Consider the following 26,373-nt stretch of genomic DNA (forward strand, 5'->3'; position numbering starts at 1 on the left):
AGAGCCCTCGATCTGTGTGTGCTCAAAGCCAAAACACGACTGAGTGTGTTGCTGCCCGTGTTCTTATTTGGTTGTAAGTAGGGCGTGTCTTGCAAGAATCTCATGTTCTACGTCATCGCGAGACGGTCCTGGGTCAATCTCTTGGCACAAATTCTCATGTTTAAGGTCCCCGCGAGATGCTCCGTGGCCAATCTCTTTAGTCTCGTGGGTATTTTAAGTGTCTTCCGTGATCTTAACATGAAGATCACGTTTCGACGCCCTACTGTTTCTCTGCAGGATTTTTTTTTATAATACAGAGAAAATATATTTTACATGGAAGAATAATTTTTCATAAGAATGTTATATTAGTGCAAATCATATTGATCACAGAGACCATATTGATGCATTGAATAATACCTGAATGTCATGGTGGCCAACTAGGTATATTCAGTAATAATAATTATTTACTGCAGGATTAAATTAACAGAATATTAGAACCTGAAGACACAGGCAGATATTTGACTTTTCCAAATTCCTCCCAACAAGAAACCACTCCAACAGGTCCTCAAACTGTCTTGAAAGGATCTTAATCAAAGTACCAAAAATGAAAAAAATAGTGATTTTATCATCTGCAGCTGAAGCAGTTGAAATTACTACTTTTTAATTAAAAAAAAAAGTCTATACTGTGCTTAAAACATTAACCGCACATTTACCTGCTATGAATCTATATTAAAAACGGATCTGTGGATATGTTACAGTAAAACTATGTATAAATCAATTGTCAACATTCAAGCAGTAAGTCAGTGATATTAGTGTATGTTAGTGACATTAGTAATAAATAATTGACATAGTCTAAATCTGAGCACATAATTATTGATGAGGTCAGGATATCAAGCAGAATCTTGAAGTCCACAAGATCTCCAAGTACAATTTTAAGGTCTGATTAACTGATCTAGGAGATGTACTGTAGATATTACAAAATGCTCTAGAAATACTAAATAATGATTCTATAATAAACACTTGGAAGAAATAAGAAATAAGTGAGGGACAAACACTACTCTGTTTTGTTCATCTGACTATTCATGTCTCATATCCTTTGCAGTGCTGTTTGCTAAAATCCTTCATCTTTCTGGTGCCTTCAACATTCTCCAATGCTTTATTTGTTTGCTAACATTTCTAGGCACATGAATAAACCTATGCACCATGATACACTGTCATATGATACTCTAATTAAAAATACATAAATCAAATGATAATCTAGCTGAAATAGCAACTTGACATCTGAAATTTAAGATTCAGCCTGTCAGGTAACCCCCTAGAAAATAATTTTATAACTTTATCTAATTTGTCAGCTGATATGATAGAAAACTGCTGAAGGCTTGAGTATGAGAAGATCAGTGTAAACTAGATTAAATATTTTTAAAAAGTTGTCTTTCATTATAGGTAAAAATATATACTGTATATATTCAGCAGGAGCACAGCATGCTACAACTATTCTGTTTGAATAGTATAAAAATGAACTGTTCATTGAGAGCACACACTTATAAAAGGAAAAAGATTTAACCATATGCAAATGATGTGTTCTGGCATAGGATAACATAAAAGCAACAAAGTTGTAAAAAATAAGGAAAACACTGTAAATGTTACTGATATAATTGTTAACCAAGATTCTGGTTTAACTCTGTGGCTCTATTAGTAACACAGTAAGTAACACACAGTGAACCAAGGTCTGAGATTTATATAAGTAATATTAAGAACAACAAAACAAATAAAAGTTAATTGTAATGATATAGGTAAAATAATGTCTTGATGAAAACGTAATTTAATTATGTTGATGGTAATTCTTGTTCTCAAATTTTGCAACAAAAAAAAAAAAAAAAAAAAAAAAAAAAAAGGTAGGGCAATTTGGGATAATTTTTTTTGTGTTTTTCATAACTAAAACCACCTTAAACATTAGAACAATCTAGACGAGAACAAGCCATTCAGCCCAACAAGGCTTGCCAGTCCTAGCTACCTAATTAAAAAAACAACAAATCTAGTTTTGAAAATCCCTAAAGTTTTACTGTCCACCACGCTACTTGGTAGCTTATTCCAAGTATCTATGGTTCTCTGTGTAAAGAAAAACGTCCTAATTGTAGCACAAAATTTACCCTTTACAACTTCCCAACTGTGTCCCCATGTTCTTGATTAACTAATTTTAAAGTCTTGATCCACTGTACTAATTCCCTTCATGATTTTAAACACTTCCAATCCTGTCATCTCTTAACCTCCCTTTGCCTAAACTGAAAAGGCTCAGCTATTTTAATCTTCCTTCGTAATTCATCCCCTAAAGCCCTGGAATGAGCCTAGTCGCTCTTCTCTGTGGAATGCCATTCTTTTAACATTGGCCAGTTCTAATAAGGTTCCTCACACCATCACCCTCTGCTTCCTGTGTCAGAGCCAATTCTGCACCCATCTAAAAACATCACCCGGAACTCTCACTTCTTTTAGTTTGATGCTCAACCTCTTATGAGGCACCTTATCAAATGCTTTGTAAAAGTCAAGATAGATAATATCATTTGCTCCACTTTGTTCGCATTGTTTTGTTGCTTCCTCATGGAATTCCAGCATGCTAGTAAAACATGACCTCCCTCTTCTGAACCCACGCTGACAGTTCTAAAAAACTTCTGTACTTGCCATGTTCTGGCCAATCTTATCCTTAGTAATTCCTTCCATTAATTTTCCTGTGATGCATGTTAAGCTTACTGGCCTATAGTTGCTTGGATCTGCCTGGTCACCCTTGTTATATAATGGGATAATATTTCCCATTTTGCAGTCCTTCAGAATCTCCCAGTGCCCAGTGACTTTCTAAAAATATGTGTCAAGGGTTTATGTATGTACTCACTAGCCTCCTTAAGAACATGAGGGTAAATATTATCTTGTCCTGATTTGTTTGTGGTGATTTGTTTGATTTCACCCTATTTGATCTGAGCAGTACTTCTCCCTCTACAATTTCTAAATCACTCAGAACTTCCTTATTAGTCCCTTTTACTTCTGGGAAATTATCCACTTCCGCACTTGTGAAGACCTCAGAAAAATGCAAGTTCAGAGTTTCTGCTATTTCACTTTAAGTATCTTTTAATTCCCCTTTACTATTTCTGATGCACTTGACCTCCTCCTTGACTGTTCTATTACTACTAAAATACCGAAAGAATCTCTTAGGGTCTTCTTTCCCCTTATCTGCCATATTCCTCTCCAACTATCTTTTAGCCTTCCTGATATCCTTCTTAATGGTTGCCCTCATCTTCTCATAAGCGTTACGATTCACTTTGCAGTCATTAGTCTTATATGCTTTATAAAGCAATTTTTTTCCTTTGCAGATTCTTTTTTAACTCTTTATTAACCCACTGTCCCCTCCATTAACCGCCATCTTATTGTGGTGGAGGTGTTTGCGTGTGCCAATGATCCTAGGAGCTCTGTTGTCCGGGGCTTTATGCCCCTGGTAGGGCCACCCAAGGCAAACTGGTCCTAGGTGAGGGATGAGACAAAGAGCGGTTAAACAAACCTCCTATGATGAAAAACAATTTTGGACGGCGTTTTCCCTTGCCCGGGTCACCGGGGCCCCACTCTGGAGCCAGGCCTGGAGGTGGGGCTCGATGGCGAGCGCCTGGTGGCCGGGCCTGCACCCATGGGGCTCGGCTGGGCACAGCCAGAAGAGGCAACGTGGGTCCCCCTTCCCATGGGCTCACCACCTATGGGAGGGGCCAAGGAGGTCGGGTGCAGTGTGAGTTGGGTGGTGGCCGAAGGCGGGGACCTTGGCGGTCCGATCCTCGGCTACAGAAGCTGGCTCTTGGGACGTGGAATGTCACCTCTCGGAAGGGGAAGGAGCCTGAGCTAGTGCACGAAGTTGAGAGGTTCCGGCTAGATATAGTCGGACTCACCTCGACGCACAGCTTGGACTCTGGAACCAATCTCCTTGAGAGGGGCTGGACTCTGTACCACTCTGGAGTTGCCCCCAGTGAGAGGCGCCGAGCGGATGTGGGTATACTTACTGCACCCCGACTTGGAGCCTGTACATTGGGGTTTACCCCGGTGGACGAGAGGGTAGCCTCCCTTCGCCTTCGGGTGGGGGGGACGGGTCCTAACTGTTGTTTGTGCGTGTGCACCGAACAGCAGTTCGGAGTACCCACCCTTTTTGGAGTCCCTGGAGGGGGTGCTAGAGGGCATACCTTCTGGGGACTCCCTCGTTCTGCTGGGAGACTTCAATGCTCACGTGGGCAATGACAGTGAGACCTGGAAGGGCGTGATTGGGAGGAATGGCCCCCCCAATCTGAACCCAAGCGGTGTTTTGTTATTGGACTTCTGTGCTCGTCACAGATTGTCCATAACGAACACCATGTTCAAGCATAGGGGTGTTCATATGTGCACTTGGCACCAGGACACCCTAGGCCTCAGTTCGATGATCGACTTTGTGGTCGTGTCGTCGGACTTATGGCCACATGTCTTGGACACTCGGGTGAAGAGAGGGGCGGAGCTGTCAACTGATCACCACCTGGTGGTGAGTTGGCTTCGATGGTGGGGGAGGATGCCGGTCAGGCGTGGTAGGCCCAAACGTGTTGTGAGGGTCTGCTGGGAATGTCTGGCAGAGCCCCCTGTCAGAAGTAGCTTCAACTCCCACCTCCGGCAGAACTTCGACCACATCCCGAGGGAGGTGGGGGACATTGAGTCCGAATGGGCCATGTTCCGTGCCTCTATTGTTGAGGCAGCTGACCGGAGATGTGGCCGTAAGGTGGTCGGTGCCTGTCGTGGCGGCAATCCCCGAACCCGTTGGTGGACACCGGCGGTGAAGGATGCCGTCAAGCTGAAGAAGGAGTCCTACAGGACCCTTTTGTCCTGTGGGACCCTGGAGGCAGCTGATAGGTACCGGCAGGCCAAGCGGAATGCGGCTTTGGTGGTTGCTGAGGCAAAAACTCGGGCATGGGAGGAGTTTGGGGAGGCCATGGAGAACGACTTTCGGACAGCTTCGAGGAGATTCTGGTCCACCATCCGGCGTCTCAGGAAGGGGAAACAGTGCAGTGTCAACACTGTATATGGTGGGGATGGTGCGCTGCTGACCTCGACTCGGGACGTTGTGGGTCGGTGGGGGGGAGTACTTCGAAGACCTCCTCAATCCCATTAACATGCCTTCCAATGAGGAAGCAGAGCCTGAGGACTCAGAGGTGGGCTCCCCCATCTCTGGGACTGAGGTCACCAAGGTGGTCAAAAAAATCCTTGGTGGCAGGGCCCCGGGGGTGGATGAGATATGCCCGGAGTTCCTCAAGGCTCTGGATGTTGTAGGACTGTCTTGGTTGACACGCCTCTGCAACATCGCATGGACATCAGGGACAGTGCCTCTGGATTGGCAGACCGGGGTGGTGGTCCCCCTCTTTAAGAAGGGGGATCGGAGGGTGTGTTACAACTACAGAGGGATCACACTCCTCGGCCTCCCTGGAAAAGTCTATTCAGGGGTCCTGGAGAGGAGGGTCCGTCGGATAGTCGAGCCTCGGATTCAGGAGAAACAGTGTGGTTTTCATCCTGGTCGCGGAACAGTGGACCAGCTCTATACCCTTAGCAGGGTCCTGGAGGGTGCATGGGAGTTTGCCCAACCAGTCTACATGTGTTTTGTGGACTTGGAAAAGGCATTCGACCTTGTCCCTCGGGGAATCCTGTGGGGGGTACTCCGAGAGTATGGGGTACCGGCCCCCCTGATTTGGGCTGTTCGGTCCCTGTATGATCGGTGCCAGAGCTTGGTCCGCATTGCCGGCAGTAAGTCGAACCTGTTTCCAGTGAGAGTTGGACTCCGCCAGGGCTGCCCTTTGTCACCGATTCTGTTCATAACTTTTATGGACAGAATTTCTAGGCGCAGCCAGGGCGTTGAGGGGGTCCAGTTTGGTGGGCTCAGGATTGGGTCACTGCTTTTTGCAGATGATGTTGTCCTGTTTGCTTCATCAGGCCGTGATCTTCAGCTCTCTCTGGATCGGTTCGCAGCCCAGTGTGAAGCGGCTGGGATGAGAATCAGCACCTCCAAATCCGAGACCATGGTCCTCAGCCGGAAAAGGGTGGAGTGCCCTCTCAGGGTTGGTAGCGAGATCCTGCCCCAAGTGGAGGAGTTCAACTATCTCTGGGTCTTGTTCACGAGTGAGGGAAGAATGGAGCGTGAGATCGACAGGCGGATCGGTGCGGCATCCGCAGTAATGCGGGCGCTGCATCGGTCTGTCATGGTGAAAAAGGAGCTGAGCTGCAAGGCGAAGCTCTCAATTTACCAGTCGATCTATGTTCCTACCCTCACCTATAGTCATGAGCTATGGGTAGTGACCGAAAGAACGAGATCGCGAATACAAGCGGCTGAAATGAGTTCCTTCCGCAGGGTATCTGGGCTTTCCCTTAAAGATAGGGTGAGAAGCTCAGTCATCCGGGAGGGGCTCAGAGTAGAGCCGCTGCTCCTCCGCATCGAGAGGAGTCAGATGAGGTGGCTCGGGCATCTGATCAGGATGCCTCCTGGACTCCTCCCTGGTGAGGTGTTCCGGGCACGTCTAACCGGGAGGAGGCCCCGGGGAAGACCCAGGACACGCTGGAGGGACTATGTCTCTCGACTGGCCTGGGAACGCCTTGGGATTCTCCCGGAAGAGCTAGAAGAAATGGCCGGGGAGAGGGAAGTCTGGGCATCTCTGCTCAAGCTGCTGCCCCCGCGACCCGACCTCGGATAAGCGGGAGACAATGGATGGATGGATGGATTAACCCACTGTGGAGTTTTTTTAAATTTCCTATTAATTCCAAATGTAGGCATGTACCTGTCCTGCATTATATGTGTTATGGTGTATAAAATCTGTACATTTATGTTTAATTTTCCATTATGTTTTGTTCAAGACATGACAACAGATGAACAGATGAACTACATTTAATACATTAATTTAATTAATTAAATCAAAGCAGGTTTTCTTCCCTTACACCTCACTTTTAAAACAGCTGTTCTAACATAGAAAGGAAGACATGCTGGTGGCTCAATTACTTTATAACCTGGGAAAGGAAGACTAAGCCAACACCTCAGGCTATTGATATGGATATCTGGGACAACAATTTGGTTTACAGCCTGGGAAAGATGGACATGAGGCAACATCAAAAAACTTTATTATCTGGGAAAGAGTTTGAGCAAAATTCATCAATTATATTGACAGCCAACCAATCAGGTGCATTTGTTGTGAAACCACGGCATGACATTTCATAATAAATATGCCTCATTTTGAAATGCAACGTCAGAGAAGAAGAAAGTAAGGATGTAAGAAAGGAGAGGAGAAGAGGAACTGACAAAAAAGGCATTGGTCGTCAGAAAAGCGTCATGAACATCGATTGCTGAATCAAACGCCGCCGTGGGACATTCATCCTTGTCATCTGTAACTTTTTTGTAAGCAATTTCTAAAGACTATATATATTCAGACTTTCCTATCAGTACCTATTTTCTACTATTCTTTGTTCCAGTGGTATTATTATTATTCTTGTAATAAATACCATGCTGCTTTTAACTTTCTATGCTTTGTCTTAATGTCTAGAATGATAGATTTAATAAGTTAGATTTCTTTGAGCACCTAGGTGCAGCCGGACTTTTGCCATTACAGTAATCCCTCGCTATATCGCGCTTCGCGGCTTCACTCCATCGCGGATTTTATATGTAAGCATATTTAAATATATATCGCGGATTTTTTGCTGGTTCGCGGATTTCTGCGGACAATGGGTCTTTTAATTTCTGGTACATGCTTCCTCAGTTGGTTTGCCCAGTTGATTTCATACAAGGGACTCTATTGGCAGATGGCTGAGAAGCTACCCAACTTACTTTTCTCTCTCTCTCTGGCGCTGACTTTCTCTGATCCTGACATAGGGGGTGTGAGCAGGGGGGCTGTTCGAACACCTAGACTATACGGACGCTCGTCTAAAAATGCTGAAAGATTATCTTCATGTTGCTACCTTCTGTGTGCAGCTGCTTCGTGAAGCGACATGCTGCAAAGTGCTTTGCATACTTAAAAGCTCAAAGGGCACGTATTGATTTTTCTCTGTCTCTCTCTCTCTCTCCCTGCTCCTGACGGAGGGGGTGTGAGCTGCCGCCTTCAACAGCTTTGTGCCGCGGTGCTTCGCATACTTAAATGCCAAACAGCCCTATTGATTTGTTTGCTTCACTCCTTTGAAGAGGAAGATATGTTTGCATTCTTATAATTGTGAGACGGAACTGTCATCTCTGTCTTGTCATGGAGCATAGTTTAAACTTTTGAAAAAGAGACAAATGTTTGTTTGCAGTGTTTGAATAATGTTCCTGTCTCTCTACAACCTCCTGTGTTTCTGCGCAAATCTGTGACCCAAGCATGACAATATAAAAATAACCATATAAACATATGGTTTCTACTTCGCGGATTTTCTTATTTCGCGGGTGGCTCTGGAACGCAAGCCCCGCGATGAAGGAGGGATTACTGTATTTCTGTGCTGCGAGGTTTATAAGGCTGAGAGTGAGGAGCTCCACTCGATAGTTGGAACAGTATGAAAGAGGGTATTCTTGGCTGATAAATGGCCTGTAGTAAAGAGTGCTGAGTCTTTGTATGTTTAAATGTATTCTTGTAGACCAAAAGTAATATTTAGGTCTGAGATATCACTAAAACATCTTATGTTGTTTGTGACGATAATAAGTAAGTCTCTTGAAGTGCTGAGTGACAGGCTGTGTTATTCCTAAAGCATTTGTGTGGTTTAAAGTGCTAGAGGTTAATCAGCGTGTGTGTGTCATTCATGGGGCACTGTTGTGGTTAGGGTCTGTGTGTATGCGTATAGCTATGTATGTGTATGTTCATCTTAAAGTGCAACAGTAGACCAACCTGATAACGAACTTGACGAGAACACTTACCCTTGAGAAAACACGTAAAGGGTAAGCAGAGGGAAATACCAAGATAATACATATGTAAAACATTTTTGAACCTGTCCCACTACTTCTCCACACTTAAAAGCTTATCCCAGTCTATCCTGCTTAGACTTTGCCGCATCTGCTCAAAATTTGCCCTACCAAAGTTAAACCTAACAATTTTAGTCTTTGCATTTGCACTCTTACAAAACAATGAAAACTGTATTATATTATGGTCACTTGACCCTAGTGGTTCAATCACCTCTACACCCTCAATTCTATCTTGATTATTACAAAATACTAAATCCAGATAAGCCTCACCCTGTGTTGGTGCTTTAACATATTGTGTTAAAAAACAGTCACTGATTACTTCTAAAAACTCCTGCTCTTGTGCTCTGCCATTTGCAAGGTTATCCAGGTTAATATTTGGATAATTAAAGTCCCCCATGACTATAACATTCCCCTGTAAACTTACTTTTTTAATATTATTAAAAAGATTTGTGTTGAAATTACTGTCTGCATGGGTGGTCTATAACACACTCCTAAAATAAGGCCTCTTTCCCTAATGCTTTCCAGGCGAAGCTACACTCACTATTCAGCTTTTCAGGGAGGTCTCCTACCAGTGCACCCAGAAAGCAACACACCGCGTGAGACTATCTGTCTCTAAGGCAAATCTGCGCTTCAATCTCATTAATGATTGATTGCACAACTATTACTACCTTTCTCTTTCTGGGAACTGGTTTTGAGTTGGCCCTTTAGGGCTCTGCATCCCTGTCAACAACCTCAGAATCATCAGAGACACCATCCAGCTCCACAAGGACCCAAAAATGGTTTGACACTTCCAATTTTGAGGTTGATGCCACCAGACAGCTTGCACCCTTTACCTTACGCAGTGTGACTGTGACCCACCTATCTCTACCTGTCTGGTCTGGAATCTCCTCCCTTAGGGGTGCACACTCTCTCTCTCTCTAAAGGACACCTGGGTCAGGTCTGCTAATTCTCTACTACAACACAGGCCAACCAACTCCTCCTCCAGTTCAACAAGCTGGAGCTGGAGCTTGAGGTGCTGAATCAGTTGGCATTTCCTGCAGCTGAAGCACTGAAAATAAATAAGTTTGCACTTACAGCCTGTGCATTGCTTTCCTTAATACGGCAAATGTCAGCTCAGGCCTCCATTGACTCCAGAAAGATCACAGCATCGTCGGCAAAGTCATGATCAGTGAATCTCTCTTCACCAACAGATGTCCCACAGCTGTTGGACCTCACAACCCTGCCTAAAACCCACTCCATTCAAGCATTGAACAGAGTAGGTGCAAGAACACACCCCTGATGAACCCCAGAATCAACTGGGAAAAATACAGAGGTTTTGCCTCCACTCTGCACAGCACCCACAGTACCAGCGTATAGACTGGACATTATATCCAGCAACTTCAGTGGGATCCCAGGATGTTCCACAGGGCAGCTTGATCAACTGAGTCGAATGTTTTGTGAAAATCGACAAAGGCTGTAAAGAAACTCTGCTGATATTCGCATTTGCAATCAATGAAAACCTACAGTGCCAGGATGTGCTCGATGGTAGATTTTTTTAGGTGTAAAATCTTTGCTTCCATTTGGGAGACTGGCATCATCCCAGCTGACTGGAAAACGGGACTTGCTGTCCATATCTGGAAAGTGAAGGGTGCTCGCCTGGATTGCTGCAACTACAGGGGGATAATACTGCTCTCAGTGCCGGGAAAGGTCCTTGCTAGGGTTGTCCTTAATAGGATCTGTCATCACTTGCTCACCTACCAGTGACCGGAACAATCTGGTTTTACGCCTAAGAAGTCTACCATCGACCGCATCCTGGCACTGAGGGTTCTCATGGAGCGCAAACGCGAATATCGGCAGAGTTTCTTTGTAGCCTTTGTCGATTTTCGCATAGCGTTCGACTCAGTTGATCAAGCTGCCCTGTGGGACATCCTGAGGGTTCGCGGGATCCCCTCAAGGTTGCTGGATATCATGGCCGGCCTATACACTGGTACTGTGCAGAGTGGAGGCAGAACCTCTGCATTTTTCCCAGTTGATTCTGGGGTTTGTCAGGGGTGTGTTCTTGCTCCTACTCTGTTCAATGCCTATATGGACTGGGTGTTGGGCAAGGTCGTGGGGTCCAGCAGCTGTGCCGCATCTGTTGGTGAAGAAAGATTCACGGATCTTGATTTTGCTGATGTTGTTGTGATCTTCGCAGAGTCAATGGAGGCTCTGATCGGGGCGCTTGAGAAACTGAGTGAGGAGTCTGAGTGTCTGGTCTTGCGAGTGTCCTGGAAAAAAAACAAGATCTAGGCCTTTAATGACCTCTTGGGCATAGCCATCAGCAGTGTGTCTGTTTGCAGAGAGAGTATCGACCTTGTCGAGTTACCTTGGCAGTGACATTCATGTCTCTGGTGACTCTTCCTATGAAGTCAGTAGATGGATTGGGAGAGCATGGGGGGTCATGAGGCCACTGGAAAGGGGTGTGTGGTGCTCCCAATATCTATGCAAAAGAACGAAGGTCCAAGTCTTTAGAGTCCCGGTGCTTCCTGTCTTGCTATATGGTTGCAAGACATGGACGCTATCCAGTGACCCGAGATGAAGACTGGACTCCTTTGGTACTGTGTCTCTCTGGAAAATCCATGGGTACCGTTTGTTTGACTTTGTGTTGAATGAGCGGTTGCTCATGGAGTCCCAAATGAGGCACATTACCTGCATTGTGAGGAAGCATCAGTTACCGCACTATGGCCATGTGGTGCGTTTCCCCAAGGGTGATCCGACTCGTAAGGTCCTCATTGCTGGGGATCCATGTGGCTGGACTACGCCAAGGGGTCGTCCACATAGCACCTGGCTGTGGCAGATAGAGGGTCATTTCCGGAGGGTGGGACTGGACCGAGTATCTGCCTGGGGGGGTTACAAACCAGGATCCCAAGTTGTTTCGTCGTGTAGTGGGTGTGGCAATGCACTGTACCAGTGCATGCTCCCCAACTTGACTTGACTTGTATGCATTAAAATCTTAACATTTCTGAAAACAAATAGAAATAAGTAAATAAATGCATATACTTCTTTTGTAAAAAGTATGAGTAAAGTTCTTCAAACAATAAAAAGAAGCTTAAATCCAGTCAACAGTTTTTTTACATCGATGAAAACAAATACTGTTACTGCAGTAATACAATGAAATGAAACAAATGTCATTAAATGTTAATTGAAGTATTGCAATCGTGATGTGCCATATGTTTTCAATTGGTGAAAGGTCCAAACTGCAGGCTGGTCAGTTCAACATCTGGACTCTTCTATTACAAAGCCATACAGTTGAAATAGATGCAGTATGCGGTTTAGCATTGTCTTGCTGAAATATGCAAAGCCTTCCCTGAAAAAGACTATTCTGGATGGGAGTATATGTTGCTGTAAAACCTGTATATACATGACAGCATTGAAGGTGCCTTTCCAGATGTGCAAGCTGGCCATTCCATATACACTAATACACCCCCAAACCATCAGAGATGCAGGATTTTGAACTGTGCACCAATAACAAGTTGGATGGTCTCTGTCCTCTTCAGTCCAGTCCAGAGAGCGTGGTGTCTAAGTTTTCCAAAAAGAATTTTAAATTTTGATTTGTCTGACCAAAAAAGCAATTTTCCATTTTGCCTCAGTCCATTTTGAATGAACTTTGGCCCGGAAAAGATGGTGGCGTTTCTGGATCATGTTCACAAATTGCTTCTTCTTTGCAGAACAGAGCTTTAACCTGCTATTGTGAATGGCACGATGAACTGTGATCACAGAAAATGATTTCTGGAAGTGTTCCTGAGCCCATGTAGTGATTTCCATGACAGAATCAAGCATGTTTCTAATGCAGTGCCACCTGAGGTCCCGAAGATCATGAGTATCCAATATTAATTTTTGGCCTTGTCCCTTGCACACTCAGATTTCTTCAGATTTTCTGAATTTTTAGATGATATTATGTACTGTAGATGAATAGATATTCAAATTCTTTGCAATTTTACATCGAGGAACAATATTGTGAAATTATTCCACAATTTGGAGATGCAGGTTTTTGCAGATTGGTGAACCTCTGCACATCCTTACTTCTGAGAGACTCTGCCTCTCTAAGATGCTCTTTTTATACCAATGATGTAACTGACCTGTTGCCAATTAACCAAATTAATTGCAAATTGTTCCTCCAGCTTTTTTTTTTTAGTACAACATACTTTTCCAGCCTTTTGTTGCCCCTGTTCCAACTTTTTTGAAACATGCTGCTTCCATCAAATTCAAAATGAGCTAACATTTTTCATGAAATAGTAAAATGTCTCACTTTCAACATTTGATATGTTTTCTATGTTCTAATGCATATAAAATATGGGTTTGTGAGATTTTCAAATATTTATTTACATTTTACACAGTTTCCCAACTTGTTTGGAATTGGGGTTGTATATGAGCATACCGAGGAGTAGTGCCACTGTTTATACAATTGAGCACTGAAACATTACAGTGCCTTACATTATATAGTAAATGTAATGAAATATACGTTTAAAATTGCATGTGATAAAATAAAGTAATGTGCTACTACAGCAGACTTTGTGTCAAGGGTTTAAAAATCGAGGAAGTGACGGAGCCCTATAGTGTTAAAGAGTGTTGCACCTGAGTAAACAGCAAAAACTAAAAGTGATTTGCAGGTAAAAAATAATTGAAGACACCTGTCTTGATGTGTTAAACCTTTGACTAGCTAAAATATTTTTTTTCTACAGGTTAAAATGTTTAACTGTCACATCTCTATTTCAAATGCAACAGCTTACTGGTTTATATTTATCAATATTGGTGTAATTTAGGAATAAGATTACTCTCGAAAACGTTTTGTATTGACTTGCTTGAAATTCTTGCATACAGGCTTGCATATATTTTGCATATATTTTGGGGTTCTCAAATTCTGAAACGCTAATGATTTCTTATAAAGACAAAGTTCTGCCACACAGATACACATGAAAAATATGAAGCAGAACTGATAAAATTTTTGAGAACTTATATTGGGAAAAAGCTGATAATGGACTAAGTTTTTTTCAATTGCCAGTTCTATTACAAGTGAATTATGAGCTGAAATTAATTAAATAATTGCACAGGAGAGATAATAGTACTGTAAAATGTCCTTCAGGACTGACCCTCAAATTAACCTTAAAACAGTAAGCATTCTGATTATGCATGCACTATCTCTTGTCGATCTATCAAAATGTTAGTTGCTTTAAAGTTATTTGAGAGTTAGTTCTGATGAAGGAAAGGAAGTATCCTACATGAGTTGGCCTGATGGACACTACTGAATATCAATAATATACACAGTTTATACTTGATTCCTCTGTTTACATCTTAAATTTGGCAATATTCCAAAGAATATATAATTACAATCTCTTACTGCTTCTAAATTTTGGGATAATCTTGTTCTGCACTGCACATAAAATACTATTAAACCTGCTCCACATCTGCTCAAGCTGCCATAACACTTAAAAGCCTGTCCCAATTTATCTCATTTACTAAAATTACATGGTTGTTTAAGTTTTTGAATAAGCACTATAATAAAACACTATGAAATATTATATTATGATCACTAGATTCTAATGGATTGATCACATATATCCCAAGAACCCTATCCTGGTTAGATAAACTATATTAATGTCAAGGGGAAATTCATAGATCTGATTATTACAGAATACTAAATATAGACAGTCTTTCCTTTCATCCATGCTTTAACATACTGTGTTAAAAAAAGTAACTGATTACATCAAAAAAACCTCCTGTTCTTGTGCTCTGCTATTTTTAAGGCTAGCCCAATTAACATTTTGGGTAATTAATGTCCTTCATGACTATAACATTCCCTCTAAATTTTTTTTATGGTATTAAAAAGCATGAAAATTAAAGCTATTTATCTGCATGAAGGGATATTTGACACATTCTTATAATAGGCCTCGATCCCTAATGCTGTCCAGTTGAATCCAAACATTTTCTTTAAGCGGTGTCTCAACATCTAATTAAAGAAGACCTACATTCAAACCCTGTTTAATATAAACATCGACTTCAACTTTTTGTTTTTCCCCCCATCTTTCCTAAATAATGTGTACCCATCTACATTATAAATGTTATTTTCATGTTTTTGAAATATTAAGTAGGTTAGCACAAAGATAACTGTGATGTACCAAGTTATTTCAGAAGTGGTTCAAAAACTGAACAAATTCAAGGCACCCTATTTTTGGTAACCAAGAGCACAATTTAGCTAACCTCTAATTTGCAGATGAACTTTTCTTTTTTTCGCTAAATATAACTTGGAGTATTTGCTTCCCTTGAACGAAACTCATCAGGTCAGAAGGATCTATTTTAGACTTCTGACTAATGGTCATCCTGCTTCTACTTATTTTTTTCCTGGCCTGCTACAAACATTGTCAACACTTTCCTTGTAACTATCATTATAAAGTACTGCACTAAAGTACCTAGAGCTTGTTTGTATCATACGTTTGTTGCTGCATACTTACCAAGAGCAGCAAGTTGTGATGAAAGAGAGTTTATGGTTGACTGACTAACAGGATGTGAAGGATGGAAATTACTTGAAGTGGTGTCTCCAGTAGCTGAGTAAGCAGGTCTAATGCCAATGAGATTACTGGAAACTGCTTCTAAAGTTTGTTCCTAAAGAAAGATGAGGAAAAAAAACACCAAAATAAATTCCACATCTATATAATCGAGATGAGATAATTACAGATTGCAGTACTGTAGAATTCTTACCTGGGTGGCGGAAGCCTGTCCATTTCTCAGCCTTTCAAACCTGCATGTAATTGAATGAAATATATCTGTCATATAAATATTTTTATATGCAATATATATTAAAATAGGTGATCTTATAAAATAAACAAAAAACACATATAACATGAACTTAGACTACATAAACATCAATAATTTCACTTCATGTATCAATTATTTAGGACCAAATATTAATAATCACAGTGGTGTATTTTTACAAATTAATCTCAAGTAGGATGCAGGGGTCAAAAGGCATTAGAAATAAACAAGAAAGATCAGAAAACATTGTAACGAATAAATTAAAACCAATAGAAAAATGCAATGTAACCCTGACAGGCCTTGAGCAGCTGTGATGTACTGCAATTTTTGTACAGTAACTAAAGAAACTGCAGAAAGATGTATGAGTGCAGAGAGGACAGCAAGTACAAGTGGACTACATTAGTTCTGCACTCTCATGTGTCCTGATCTTTTGTGACAGGAGTTAAAATGGAATACACTGTTTTGATAAAGTGCTTAACCTGTAGAAGTCTAGTAGGTTATTAAATGATGATTAGTAAAGTATCTGTACAAATACAACTTTTAAAATAAAGCTTGTTGTTTTGTTCACAATTCCTACACACAACAACAACACTACAACACTATTTACTGGATAAACTAGGGGTTTATTACTAAGACACCGTTTCTCTAGGATTGAAGTGAACAGTGGATGCAGGTGAAAAAAAATGTGGGCAGGTGCGCATTTATTGGGGGGACAAACTGAAGCAGCATTTATCTATTATACAGTGCATTGCACATTTATATGCCCATTATTTAGTGCCTTTCACATCTATCTATCTAGTCATTTCACATGCTTTAGTGGTCCTCATCATAGTGCCAATGCCCAATCTGATGCCAGCTTTCCCATTTCTACTGTGCTCCAAAACTTCAGTCCATGACATCCATAGTTCCCTTATTCTTTCCATAACTTGCCTTATAGATATGGAAAGGAACAGGTGTACCTGCCACCCAAATGTTATACTGCACCTGTCTGTAAATTGCCCAGTCCTCTGCCAGCTTGCCCAGTTCCCCATTCTGCCAAAACCCACACCATAATGTCCGCACCTCCACCTCTGTAATCTTCCAATAAAGTGAATTTCTGTCTGTCCTATAACACATCCATAGCTTAAGTCCAATTCAAATCTTATTCTTCCTCTGCTAATAGAGTGCCCAGTCATTGGCCATTTCCACTGTATTCCATAAATCCACAACATACAAATTTTCTCAAGTCTTGCATCCCAGTTTATCATTTACAACACCCATAGAGTCATTCCCACCCTAATTTTATTCTACACTTGCTGCCGGTCTGCTCAGTCCTATGCAAGTTTGCCAGATCCAGAAACCCCCACATCTTAAAACATGAACTTGTCCTGTGGGCGCAGTACAAGACGGGGGGGGGTCAAGTTAATTTAAATCTTAATCTGCCTTTATGATCAGGACATCTATATTCCCTTGAACATAAATTTTGCCCTCCTTTCCTTGAGGCCTGAAAATTTCTCAATTACTTTCTGATTAAATTGAGTCATTGCACTAAGCCTGACAAAAAAATGTACCTCATACTATTGTCTATATCAGTGTCCCAAACTTTTTTTTTGTAACCAAAATCATCTCAAGGCACATCACTATCTCACAAACAAATATATATGTTATGTCTTACACTACCTCAACTGTCCAAAGGGGTGGGACTACCGGAGAAGCCTGTAAAAAAGCAGCTCCGAGATCAGCATTCACAGACACTTTGGTGGCATCTCCAAGTCTGCTTCGCCCCTTTGCCCACCCCTCTCTGCCTCAAAGGCAACTTCTACACCCACTATCCACCAGTGCTGTGAGGCTTTCTGGTGACCACACACCTAGGGCAGTTGGACTCTAGTAGCCTGGTGATGCATCTGAAGCATTCCAAGTGCTGTGTCTGCATCATAGCGATCACGGAGCTGAATTTCTTTCAGTTTCTCCAGGTACACCTGTCCTCCTCAGACAGGTCTCAACCACCTGTGGAGCTGGTATCACTCAGGTTCAGACCCAAGTGTGCTACACTATTATTTCCATGCCACCCCACTGTGCCGCAGTGTACTGGTTGAAAAACACCCCTCTAGATGACTATGACTACTTTCATGCCACTTGCATTTTTCAGAAAGATGTTATAGGTCTTGTACCATCGTTATTGTCCTTCGACACAATCCTTCGCCACTTTGAACCATCAAACAGAGAAATCAAAAAAAAAAAAAAAGTATTACTTGAACCACATCCAGTTAGCCAACTCCATTTGTCATAACAAGAGCAAAATAAGTCAGTGCGTAAGGTTGTCCTCGATCACTTGCCTGCTGCTCAATTCTTAAGTCAGGTCAGTCCTGTACAAGCTCCTTTATCTTCTGTTTTATGAAGGGGTATTTCATTGAAGAAATAACCAAATTTTCTTTGATGTCTGATATTCCACTTGAAGTTACCATCTCTGTAAAGTTGCACTCGCTCATCTATAGTTATATTAATGGTGGGTGTGTACTGTGAACTGCTGATGTGAACCTGATTAGATTAAAAAAACCTAAAACAATACTAATTTGCTGCCAATAAATTTGGGAGTCTGAATCTGAAAGCAACCAATTAAATGGCAGCCCCAGGTCACCTGCTTGCCAAAAGATCAAGAACTTACATACACTATCATTTGGATAGCACCCTTCACTCAGGAAATATAGGTATTTGCACAGAAATTAAACAAGTACAAGTTGGAACCAATTTTTAATAGATGTTGACATGTTCCGACACCAGGCACATTGTGCAAATAAACACATTTATTTAATGTTTATTTTGTATTACCTAATTAATGTATGTAGAGTTTTTTAAATATTTGGGCGGGGGGTATGGGCGCAGTGGGGCTGCATTATAAACTGCCACTGGAATTTCGGAGTAACTACTGTACTGAAAAAAGTTTACAAAAAGAAGATAGTTCAGTAAAACAGGGAAGATGTTAAATTTGTAAATGTGATGGAAAACTGTTTAAAGACACCACATGTATATACATTTAATGCTTAAAACAGAAAACTCCTCTCGAAACAGAAAGCCTTTATAAAGAACGGAAATGGATCTACAGGTGTCTGGACCAGGTTGGTTAGTAGGCACCCTTCCTGGCCAGGAAGTCAATATAAGAGAAGGACAAAGGGAGGCTGTCTCACAGGGCCATGTGTTCCTCCAGTACACTGGGTGGTGGGATCCCTCTGCTATGCATCCTTTGGACACCCACAGGGCTACATGGGAATTGTAGTTTTGATGGGCAGCCTGTTGGGGATCTCTGGTGTCACTAGGAGGAGCTGCTCAAGGCAAGCTCCCCTATCACAAAGAGGTTCCACCTGACCTGGAAGTGCTACAAGGTGGCCAGTACTCCTGGGTATGGGATGAAAAGCAGCCAGCTTTTTCTTACCCATGGAGTTGGAGTTGGGAGGTGATGGACAAGGTTTACGTGGAGGGGAGAAGAGGAGGCGAAAGGAAAAGGAACTGTGACTGGGATTATGGATTATGATGAGTGAAGGAAGAACCTGTAAAAGATACTCTATTCAATATTCTTTGTTTGAACATGTGACTGCGTGGTTTAGTTATGTCTTGGTGTTTGGGGTGCTGCTATAGCCCCTACAGGGCATAAGGTCTAATGCTAATAATAAGATAAACATTTAAAATTTTCCAGTAATCAACAAAGGTAGTTCAAAAGCTAGAAATTAATATTACATGAAAAAAAACAGTAAATTGTGCCTGGTACCTGCCTTACCTTTCATATCTCAAGAAGGCATTATTAAGATTATCATTAATATGCAAAAGCTCTTCTACTAATCTCTCATTTGAAACTCGTGGGATCAATTCCAGAATTCGTTTTTGCATAGCATGGCATGTCCGGTTAAGTTCCTGTAAAATATAAAATTGGAAAATCACATGCACACCCAAGGTCATCTTTAATCTCATCAACATTCATGGTATTATAGTGGTACATTAAGCTACAAATGTTTACATCTCTCTCTCTCTTATATATATATATATATATATATATATATATATATATATATATAGAACTACTTAACGGATTTAGATCAGGTTTTTTTCTATAATTTGCTTGAACATTCCGGTTGATTTTGCGACTTCTCTCATCGCGCTAAGTATCATAGTTTTAATTGTGGTACCGATTTATTTGTGCGAATCCGAGAGAGACGCAGTGGGACGAAAGGAGGGGGGGTGGGGCCCTCCTCACTCATGCCTCAGGGGTATCCACTTAGCTAGCGAACGAGAGAACTACTTAACAGATTTAGATCGGGATATTTTCTAGAATTTGCTTGAACATTACGGTTGATTTTGCAGCTTCTCTCATCACGCTGAGAATCATAGTTTGCTTGCAGGAGCGATATATTTGTGCTAATCCGAGACTGAGGCTGCAAGCCGAGAGGAGGGGGAAGCGTGACATCAGGAGTGGGGAGTTGGTCTACCTCTGTGTTTTGGAGTGTAACTTGCCTCCGCTTAGCTAGCGATATCTTTTTGTTTACTGATTTTTAAAGTTTGTCCTGTTTCACTACTACACGGGCGGAGTCAAGGGGAACGGCTAGTTATTAACAGGAATTACAGCATTGCTAAAAACTTGCTTCAGCATTCTAAATTAATACATTATTTAGCAACAGTTTAAAGAAAAAAAACTGTTGCAACATTTTTATAGGAAAAAAAACCTTAAAGTCTTTAGAAGGTAAACTTGGGATCTAAATTATAGATTACAACTTAACATAAAAGCCCACACCAAACTCCATCAAGATTTAGCATATCTGTGGAGCAAAACGGTGTGTGTGACAATCTGGAAAGGACAAGATGTCACAAAATAATTACATAGACTCAAAATGTAAGTGCTGCATTTAGTAAAAACCTTCTGTTTTATAAATTACCAGTCTCTGAAATACATATTTCTCTTCAAATGGAATTATGTGATATCAAAGTATATACATAACAGAGTGTGACTGCAAAAGGGAGCTAGACAAAATGGATGCCCCGAACCTGCAATTAGACAGAACAATTAAGTTCAGTTTATTCATGCTAAAAGGCCTTTAGTATACGAAACATTCACTGTTCAGTTGACCTAAACAAACTGGCTACCATCTGATTTTTTGCATCCTCCAATATCACATGCTGATCCATAACAGGATTATAATAAAAAGATACTGTATCATCAAATGTTGATGCCTAAAGCACCCATCACTTCTGATGGCTGATTCCTATGGCCTTTGATATTACAGTAAGCTTGTGGCATTTAAGGGTAAGGATGCTCTGATTTTTATGAAAATACTAGGGGGCTTCGCTCGCCAACCCCCGTGTTTGGTTTTCTGGATACACACTTTTAAGATTTTTTTTTCTTTGAATTGCTGCTATTTTATTAGTTTCACGTTTATTTCAGAACTTCTGTAAAAACAATATTTGTAATCTTGCGAGTCCCAATATGCTGAATCTTTTTAATGAGGTCAAGATAGGTTTCTCTGTTTGGAATTTCAGCACAGACAAAACGATTTACAAAGTAAAAAAGTAAGTAGAGTTCTGCATTGGACTCCTGTCTGTAAAGTCGTGCTATTCTCCTCTCACAGTTCCAAAAGTACATGGAGTTACCAAGGTGATGCCCCAGCTTTTGTCTAGGTTTTTGTATAAGGGCTAGACAGAACGTTTTTGACTCCTGGGGTAAATGTAGCTTTTTAAATAAGCAGACAGATAAATATATATACATGAACAAAGTTACCAATAAATGCATGTGCGGTAAACTCCATTTTTGAAATTCTCAAGATTCTTTATTTGTCACATGCATAGTTATACAGGACAACATGCAGTGAAATGCATCCTGATCCGCTTATCAAAAACTGTGCAAAGTTAGAAGAATATCAGTTAAATTAACAAAAAGTCAGAGATTGAAAGATAACAGTATAGTAGAACATAATAAATAAGTTAAATTATGTGAATAAAGTAGAATTAAGTGTTAAGGTGCAATAGTGTAGTAATTATTGTGCAAAGCCAAAGTTAGACTGGTGCATAGTTAAATGAGGCAGTTTGTTTGTTTGCGCCACTGCGATCTTTACTTTCTTTTTTTATATTTTCTAATTTTCCTACTTTCATATCCTTTAACTTTCTCCACATGTGTATAGTGCCTTTTTTTTTTTTTTTTTTGAGCTTTTCTAATTTCACTGGTTTCATAGTCTCTAACCTGCTCTGCATGTGTTTAGCGCCAATGTTTGTAAACGTCATTATGAAGTTCGACTTTGTCATTTTACTCATTGTCTTTTAATTCTGAGCCGTACAGTACAATACATAGAACAGAATAAATCCTCAATACAGTATAAAAATAAAAATTCTAGAAGTACGGAGTAGAGTTTCACATTAGATGATATCACATAATATGATTTGGATTTGTTTTAAGTCCTGGAGACCTCATTCATCAAGCTGCCTCCCCCATTTTGCCATTCCACATCTGAAATAGAGCTAATCAGATGAAAGGACCCCTCATTCCCACGTCCCCATTCATCAGGATGACTTTACCTTAGGCAGGCAATCTACAATTTAAAGAGATTGTTATTTTCTTGTGAATTGTTACATATGCATTATTTTCACTTTTATTTTAAAAACTTTTGTAAAAACAATACTTGTTTCTTTATTTCCTGCCCCGCGCGAGGATATATCTCTTTCTTCCCGAACGTATAATACTGCCCGTGTTGTGAAGGATGTTGCAGCTGAACGAACGCTAAGGATATGCCTTTGGATCATTTACTGTCTTTTTGCTGCTTGCTAGCTGCCTCTTCTGCCTGTCACATGTCGTTGTTTTAAGAGCTCTGAGCACATGATGCTTGCCTGCCAAAAGCAATCCAGCAACTGCTAGCATAGAGGTCTGTTGACTTGTTTTAAATGATGGCTCACTGCCTGGTCTCGCGTGACGTTGTAAAAGCAATACCTGTCTTTTATTTCTGGCCACGGTCGTGGTTGAATTCTTTCTTGCAGAATGTATAACGCTGCTCGTGTTCGGTTGGGGTAGCTGCTGTCACAGCTTTCTCCACATGTGTATAGCGCCATTTTTTTTTTTTTTTGAGCCTTTCTAATTTCCCTGGTTTCATAGTCTCTAACCTGCTCTGCATGTGTTTAGCGTCAACATCTGTAAACGTCTTTATGAAGTTCCACTTTCTTTTACTCATTGTCTTTTAATTCTGAGCCGGACTGGACGTGCTTTTTTTTCCAATTCCACTTGTTCCGGGCTGATAATTACTTTCCTTATTTTCTGAATTTGCACCTCGATTATTCTTTTTTGCTCTTTTTTCTGTCCAATGCATTTGAGTCTCTTTTCTCCGCACCCGATTGGACGTGCTTTTTTTTCCATTTCACTTGTTCCGGGCTGATCATCACGTTCCTTATTTTCTAAATTTGCACCTAGATTATTGTTTTTTTTTTTTTAGCATTTTTTTTCTCTCCATCGCTTTTGGGTCTCTGTTCTCCACGCTTTTCTTTCTTCTTCATTTAATCATCGACGTTTTATTTCTACCCTATTTATTTCATTTCTACTCTATTCATTTCTACCGTATTGACCTTATACACTTTATATGCACTGACAGCCCTGGAGCTGTGTGTGCTGCGTGACTGCCTTTACACTACTGATTTGTTTTTTTTGACATTGCTTATAAGTAGGGTGTGTCTTGCAAGACTCTCATTTGATGTTCCCGTGAGATGCACCATGGCAGGTCTCTTTCGTCTCGCGGGTCTTTAAATTATCTTTTAAGAAGATCACGTATCGTAGACTATCAGGACAGGGGACAGGATTTCTTTTTATAATAGAGAGATAGGAGCTAAGTAGTACGAAATGGACACAGGAAACACAAGTGAGCAGAACTGCTTGCTGGTGTCTTATATAATACAGTGTTCTTTTTTTCTCAGTAAAAAGACATAAGTATTCACAGCCTTTGCTCAATACTTTGTCGATGCACCTTTGGCAGCAATTACAGCCTCAAGTCTTTTTGAATATGATGCCACAAACTTGGCATACCTATCCTTGGCCAGTTTCGCCCATTCCTCTTTGCAGCACCTCTCAAGCTCCATCAGGTTGGATGGGAAGCGTCGGTGCACAGCCATTTTAAGATCTCTCCAGAGATGTTCAATCGGATTCAAGTCTGGGCTCTGGCTGGGCCACTCAAGGACATTCACAGAGTTGTCCTGAAGCCACTCCTTTGATATCTTGGCTGTGTGCTTAGGGTCGTTGTCCTGCTGAAAGATGAACCGTGGCCCCAGTCTGAGGTCAAGAGCGCTCTGGAGCAGGTTTTCATCCAGGATGTCTCTGTACATTGCTGCAGTCATCTTTCCCTTTATCCTGACTAGTCTCCCAGTCCCTGCCGCTGAAAAACATCCCCACAGCATGATGCTGCCACCACCATGCTTCACTGTAGGGATGGTATTGGCCTGGTGATGAGCGGAGCGGTGCCTGGTTTTCTCCAAACGTGACGACTGGCATTCACACCAAAGAGTTCAATCTTTGTCTCATCAGACCAGAGAATTTTCTTTCTCATGGTCTGAGAGTCCTTCAGGTGCCTTTTGGCAAACTCCAGGCGGGCTGCCATGTGTCTTTTACTAAGGAGTGGCTTCCATCTGGCCACTCTACCATACAGGCCTGATTGGTGGATTGCTGCAGAGATGGTTGTCCTTCTGGAAGGTTCTCCTCTCTCCACAGAGGACCTCTGGAGCTCTGACAGAGTGACCATCGGGTTCTTGGTCACCTCCCTGACTAAGGCCCTTCTCCTCCGATCGCTCAGTCTAGATGGCCTGACAGCTCTAGGAAGAGTCCTGGTGGTTTCGAACTTCTTCCACTTACGGATGATGGAGGCCACTGTGCTCATTGGGACCTTCAAAGCAGCAGCAATTTTTCTGTAACCTTCCCCAGATTTGTGCCTCGAGACAATCCTGTCTCGGAGGCCTACAGACAATTCCTTTGACTTCATGTTTGGTTTGTGCTCCGACATGAACTGTCAACTGTGGGACCTTATATAGACAGGTGTGTGCCTTTACAAATCATGTCCAATCAACTGAATTTACCACAGGTGGACTCCAATTAAGCTGCAGAAACATCTCAAGGATGATCAGGGGAAACAGGATGCACCTGAGCTCAATTTTGAGCTTCATGGCAAAGGCTGTGAATACTTATGTACATGTGGTGTGTCAATTTTTTTATTTTTAATAAATTTGCAAAAACCTCAAGTAAACTTTTTTCACGTTGTCATTATGGGGTGTTGTGTGTAGAATTCTGAGGAAAAAAATGAATTTAATCCATTTTGGAATAAGGCTGTAACATAACAAAATGTGGAAAAAGTGATGCGCTGTGAATACTTTCCGGATGCACTGTATGTTAGATACAGTATGTACTGTACCCTTATGCAGCTGGCAGCATAAATGGTTTTGTTTGGAATACACATGATGCATTTGGGCAGAAATAAGATAAGATAAGACACTAGCTACGGACCACGGATCTAAGTACAATCGGACGTTACTAGAGAAGATGGACGTGGATGAATATTTCTACTGCCACCGGCTATAAAATACTGATTTCTGTGCACTGGTAAATCAGCTCCACATGGGTACCATGTGCTGTAGCCCTGATACAAAATAAGCCTTAAAGGAACCCTCCCACTCTCCCTCCTCCCATTAGAAGACACTGGACACGCTCTGAAATTATAAAAACTAAAGATTACTATTTAATAGGCTTTTCTTACTTCTTGATAGAAGACAAAGTACGGAGAATCTGCACAGATACAGTACATCTAAAACAAAAAAGACATTCCTGCTGCAGACAGCTGACCTTAAACAATGAAATGAGCCAATCCTATGCTGCTGCTTCATGGCATGGTCACTGTCTGCATCAAGAGAAGGAACTTGGTGAGTGCAATGATCTGTATTTTATCTACTTATTGCTAGTTTGTGGTTGTTTGTTGTATTATGTTTGTGGTATTCGTTCCCTCTGCGTCTTTTGTTGTTGAGGCATAGTGGCGCAGTGGTTACTGCCTCACAGCTCATATCATATATGTGGCCACTATAATCACACAAGCACAGTTGGCAGACTTTTCCCTAGCTCCCACGGACACTTAAAAGATTATTATGCCATTATAATCCACTCAAAACTAATTCAGTTCCTCTTTTCCCCATTAACTTTAATGCATTTTGCCAAGCCAATATTGTGCACATTTCCATGATTTCGCTGAACTCATGGAGAATTGAACTCCGCAGTGTTTGGTCATCACTACTGATAATGTTTTCACTTGCTTTTCTTTAACTTTAAATTTTTAATTGTGTACATCTCTTAATGAACTTTGCACTGTCGATATCATGTGAAACACAAACTTAGCCAATGAATAAGCTGTTGCTGGGCTGAACACATGATTCAAGACAAATGAAGTGGGGGCTGGTGGGAAGGGAACCTTCATTTCAAATGCCCATGTTTCTGATGGCATTCCACTGCAGTTCAAGTTTTCTGGAAGTGATTTATTTAACAATATTTTAGTAAAAACAAATGTATTTTGGATGTTGTGATCATGCAACTGGATGACTTTAGATGTGGATTATGTGCCACAAGTAATGTGAGATTTTTCATGGATGGTCTGATATTGTTTGCTGTTGTTCAACATTAGTCACCATACAGTGTAGACTTACAGTATACTGCATCA

The 26,373-nt window shown here is 41.3% G+C and overlaps 1 protein-coding gene across 2 annotated transcripts in view; it reads right to left on the reverse strand.

Annotated features, from left to right (window-relative positions):
• tom1 (target of myb1 membrane trafficking protein) overlaps positions 1 to 26,373 on the reverse strand; it is a 121,603-nt gene that overhangs the window by 21,295 nt on the left and 73,935 nt on the right. For both annotated transcript variants that reach the window (XM_051934693.1, XM_051934694.1), the window contains exons 8-10: positions 19,443 to 19,576; positions 15,638 to 15,677; positions 15,391 to 15,541 (exon numbers count right to left, since the gene is read on the reverse strand). In XM_051934693.1, the coding sequence (XP_051790653.1) occupies positions 15,391 to 15,541; positions 15,638 to 15,677; positions 19,443 to 19,576 (325 nt within the window). The remainder of the gene's footprint in view (positions 1 to 15,390; positions 15,542 to 15,637; positions 15,678 to 19,442; positions 19,577 to 26,373) is intronic.

The sequence above is a fragment of the Erpetoichthys calabaricus genome, chromosome 12 (assembly GCF_900747795.2).
Source record: "Erpetoichthys calabaricus chromosome 12, fErpCal1.3, whole genome shotgun sequence".
NCBI classification, from domain to species: Eukaryota; Metazoa; Chordata; class Cladistia; order Polypteriformes; family Polypteridae; genus Erpetoichthys; species Erpetoichthys calabaricus.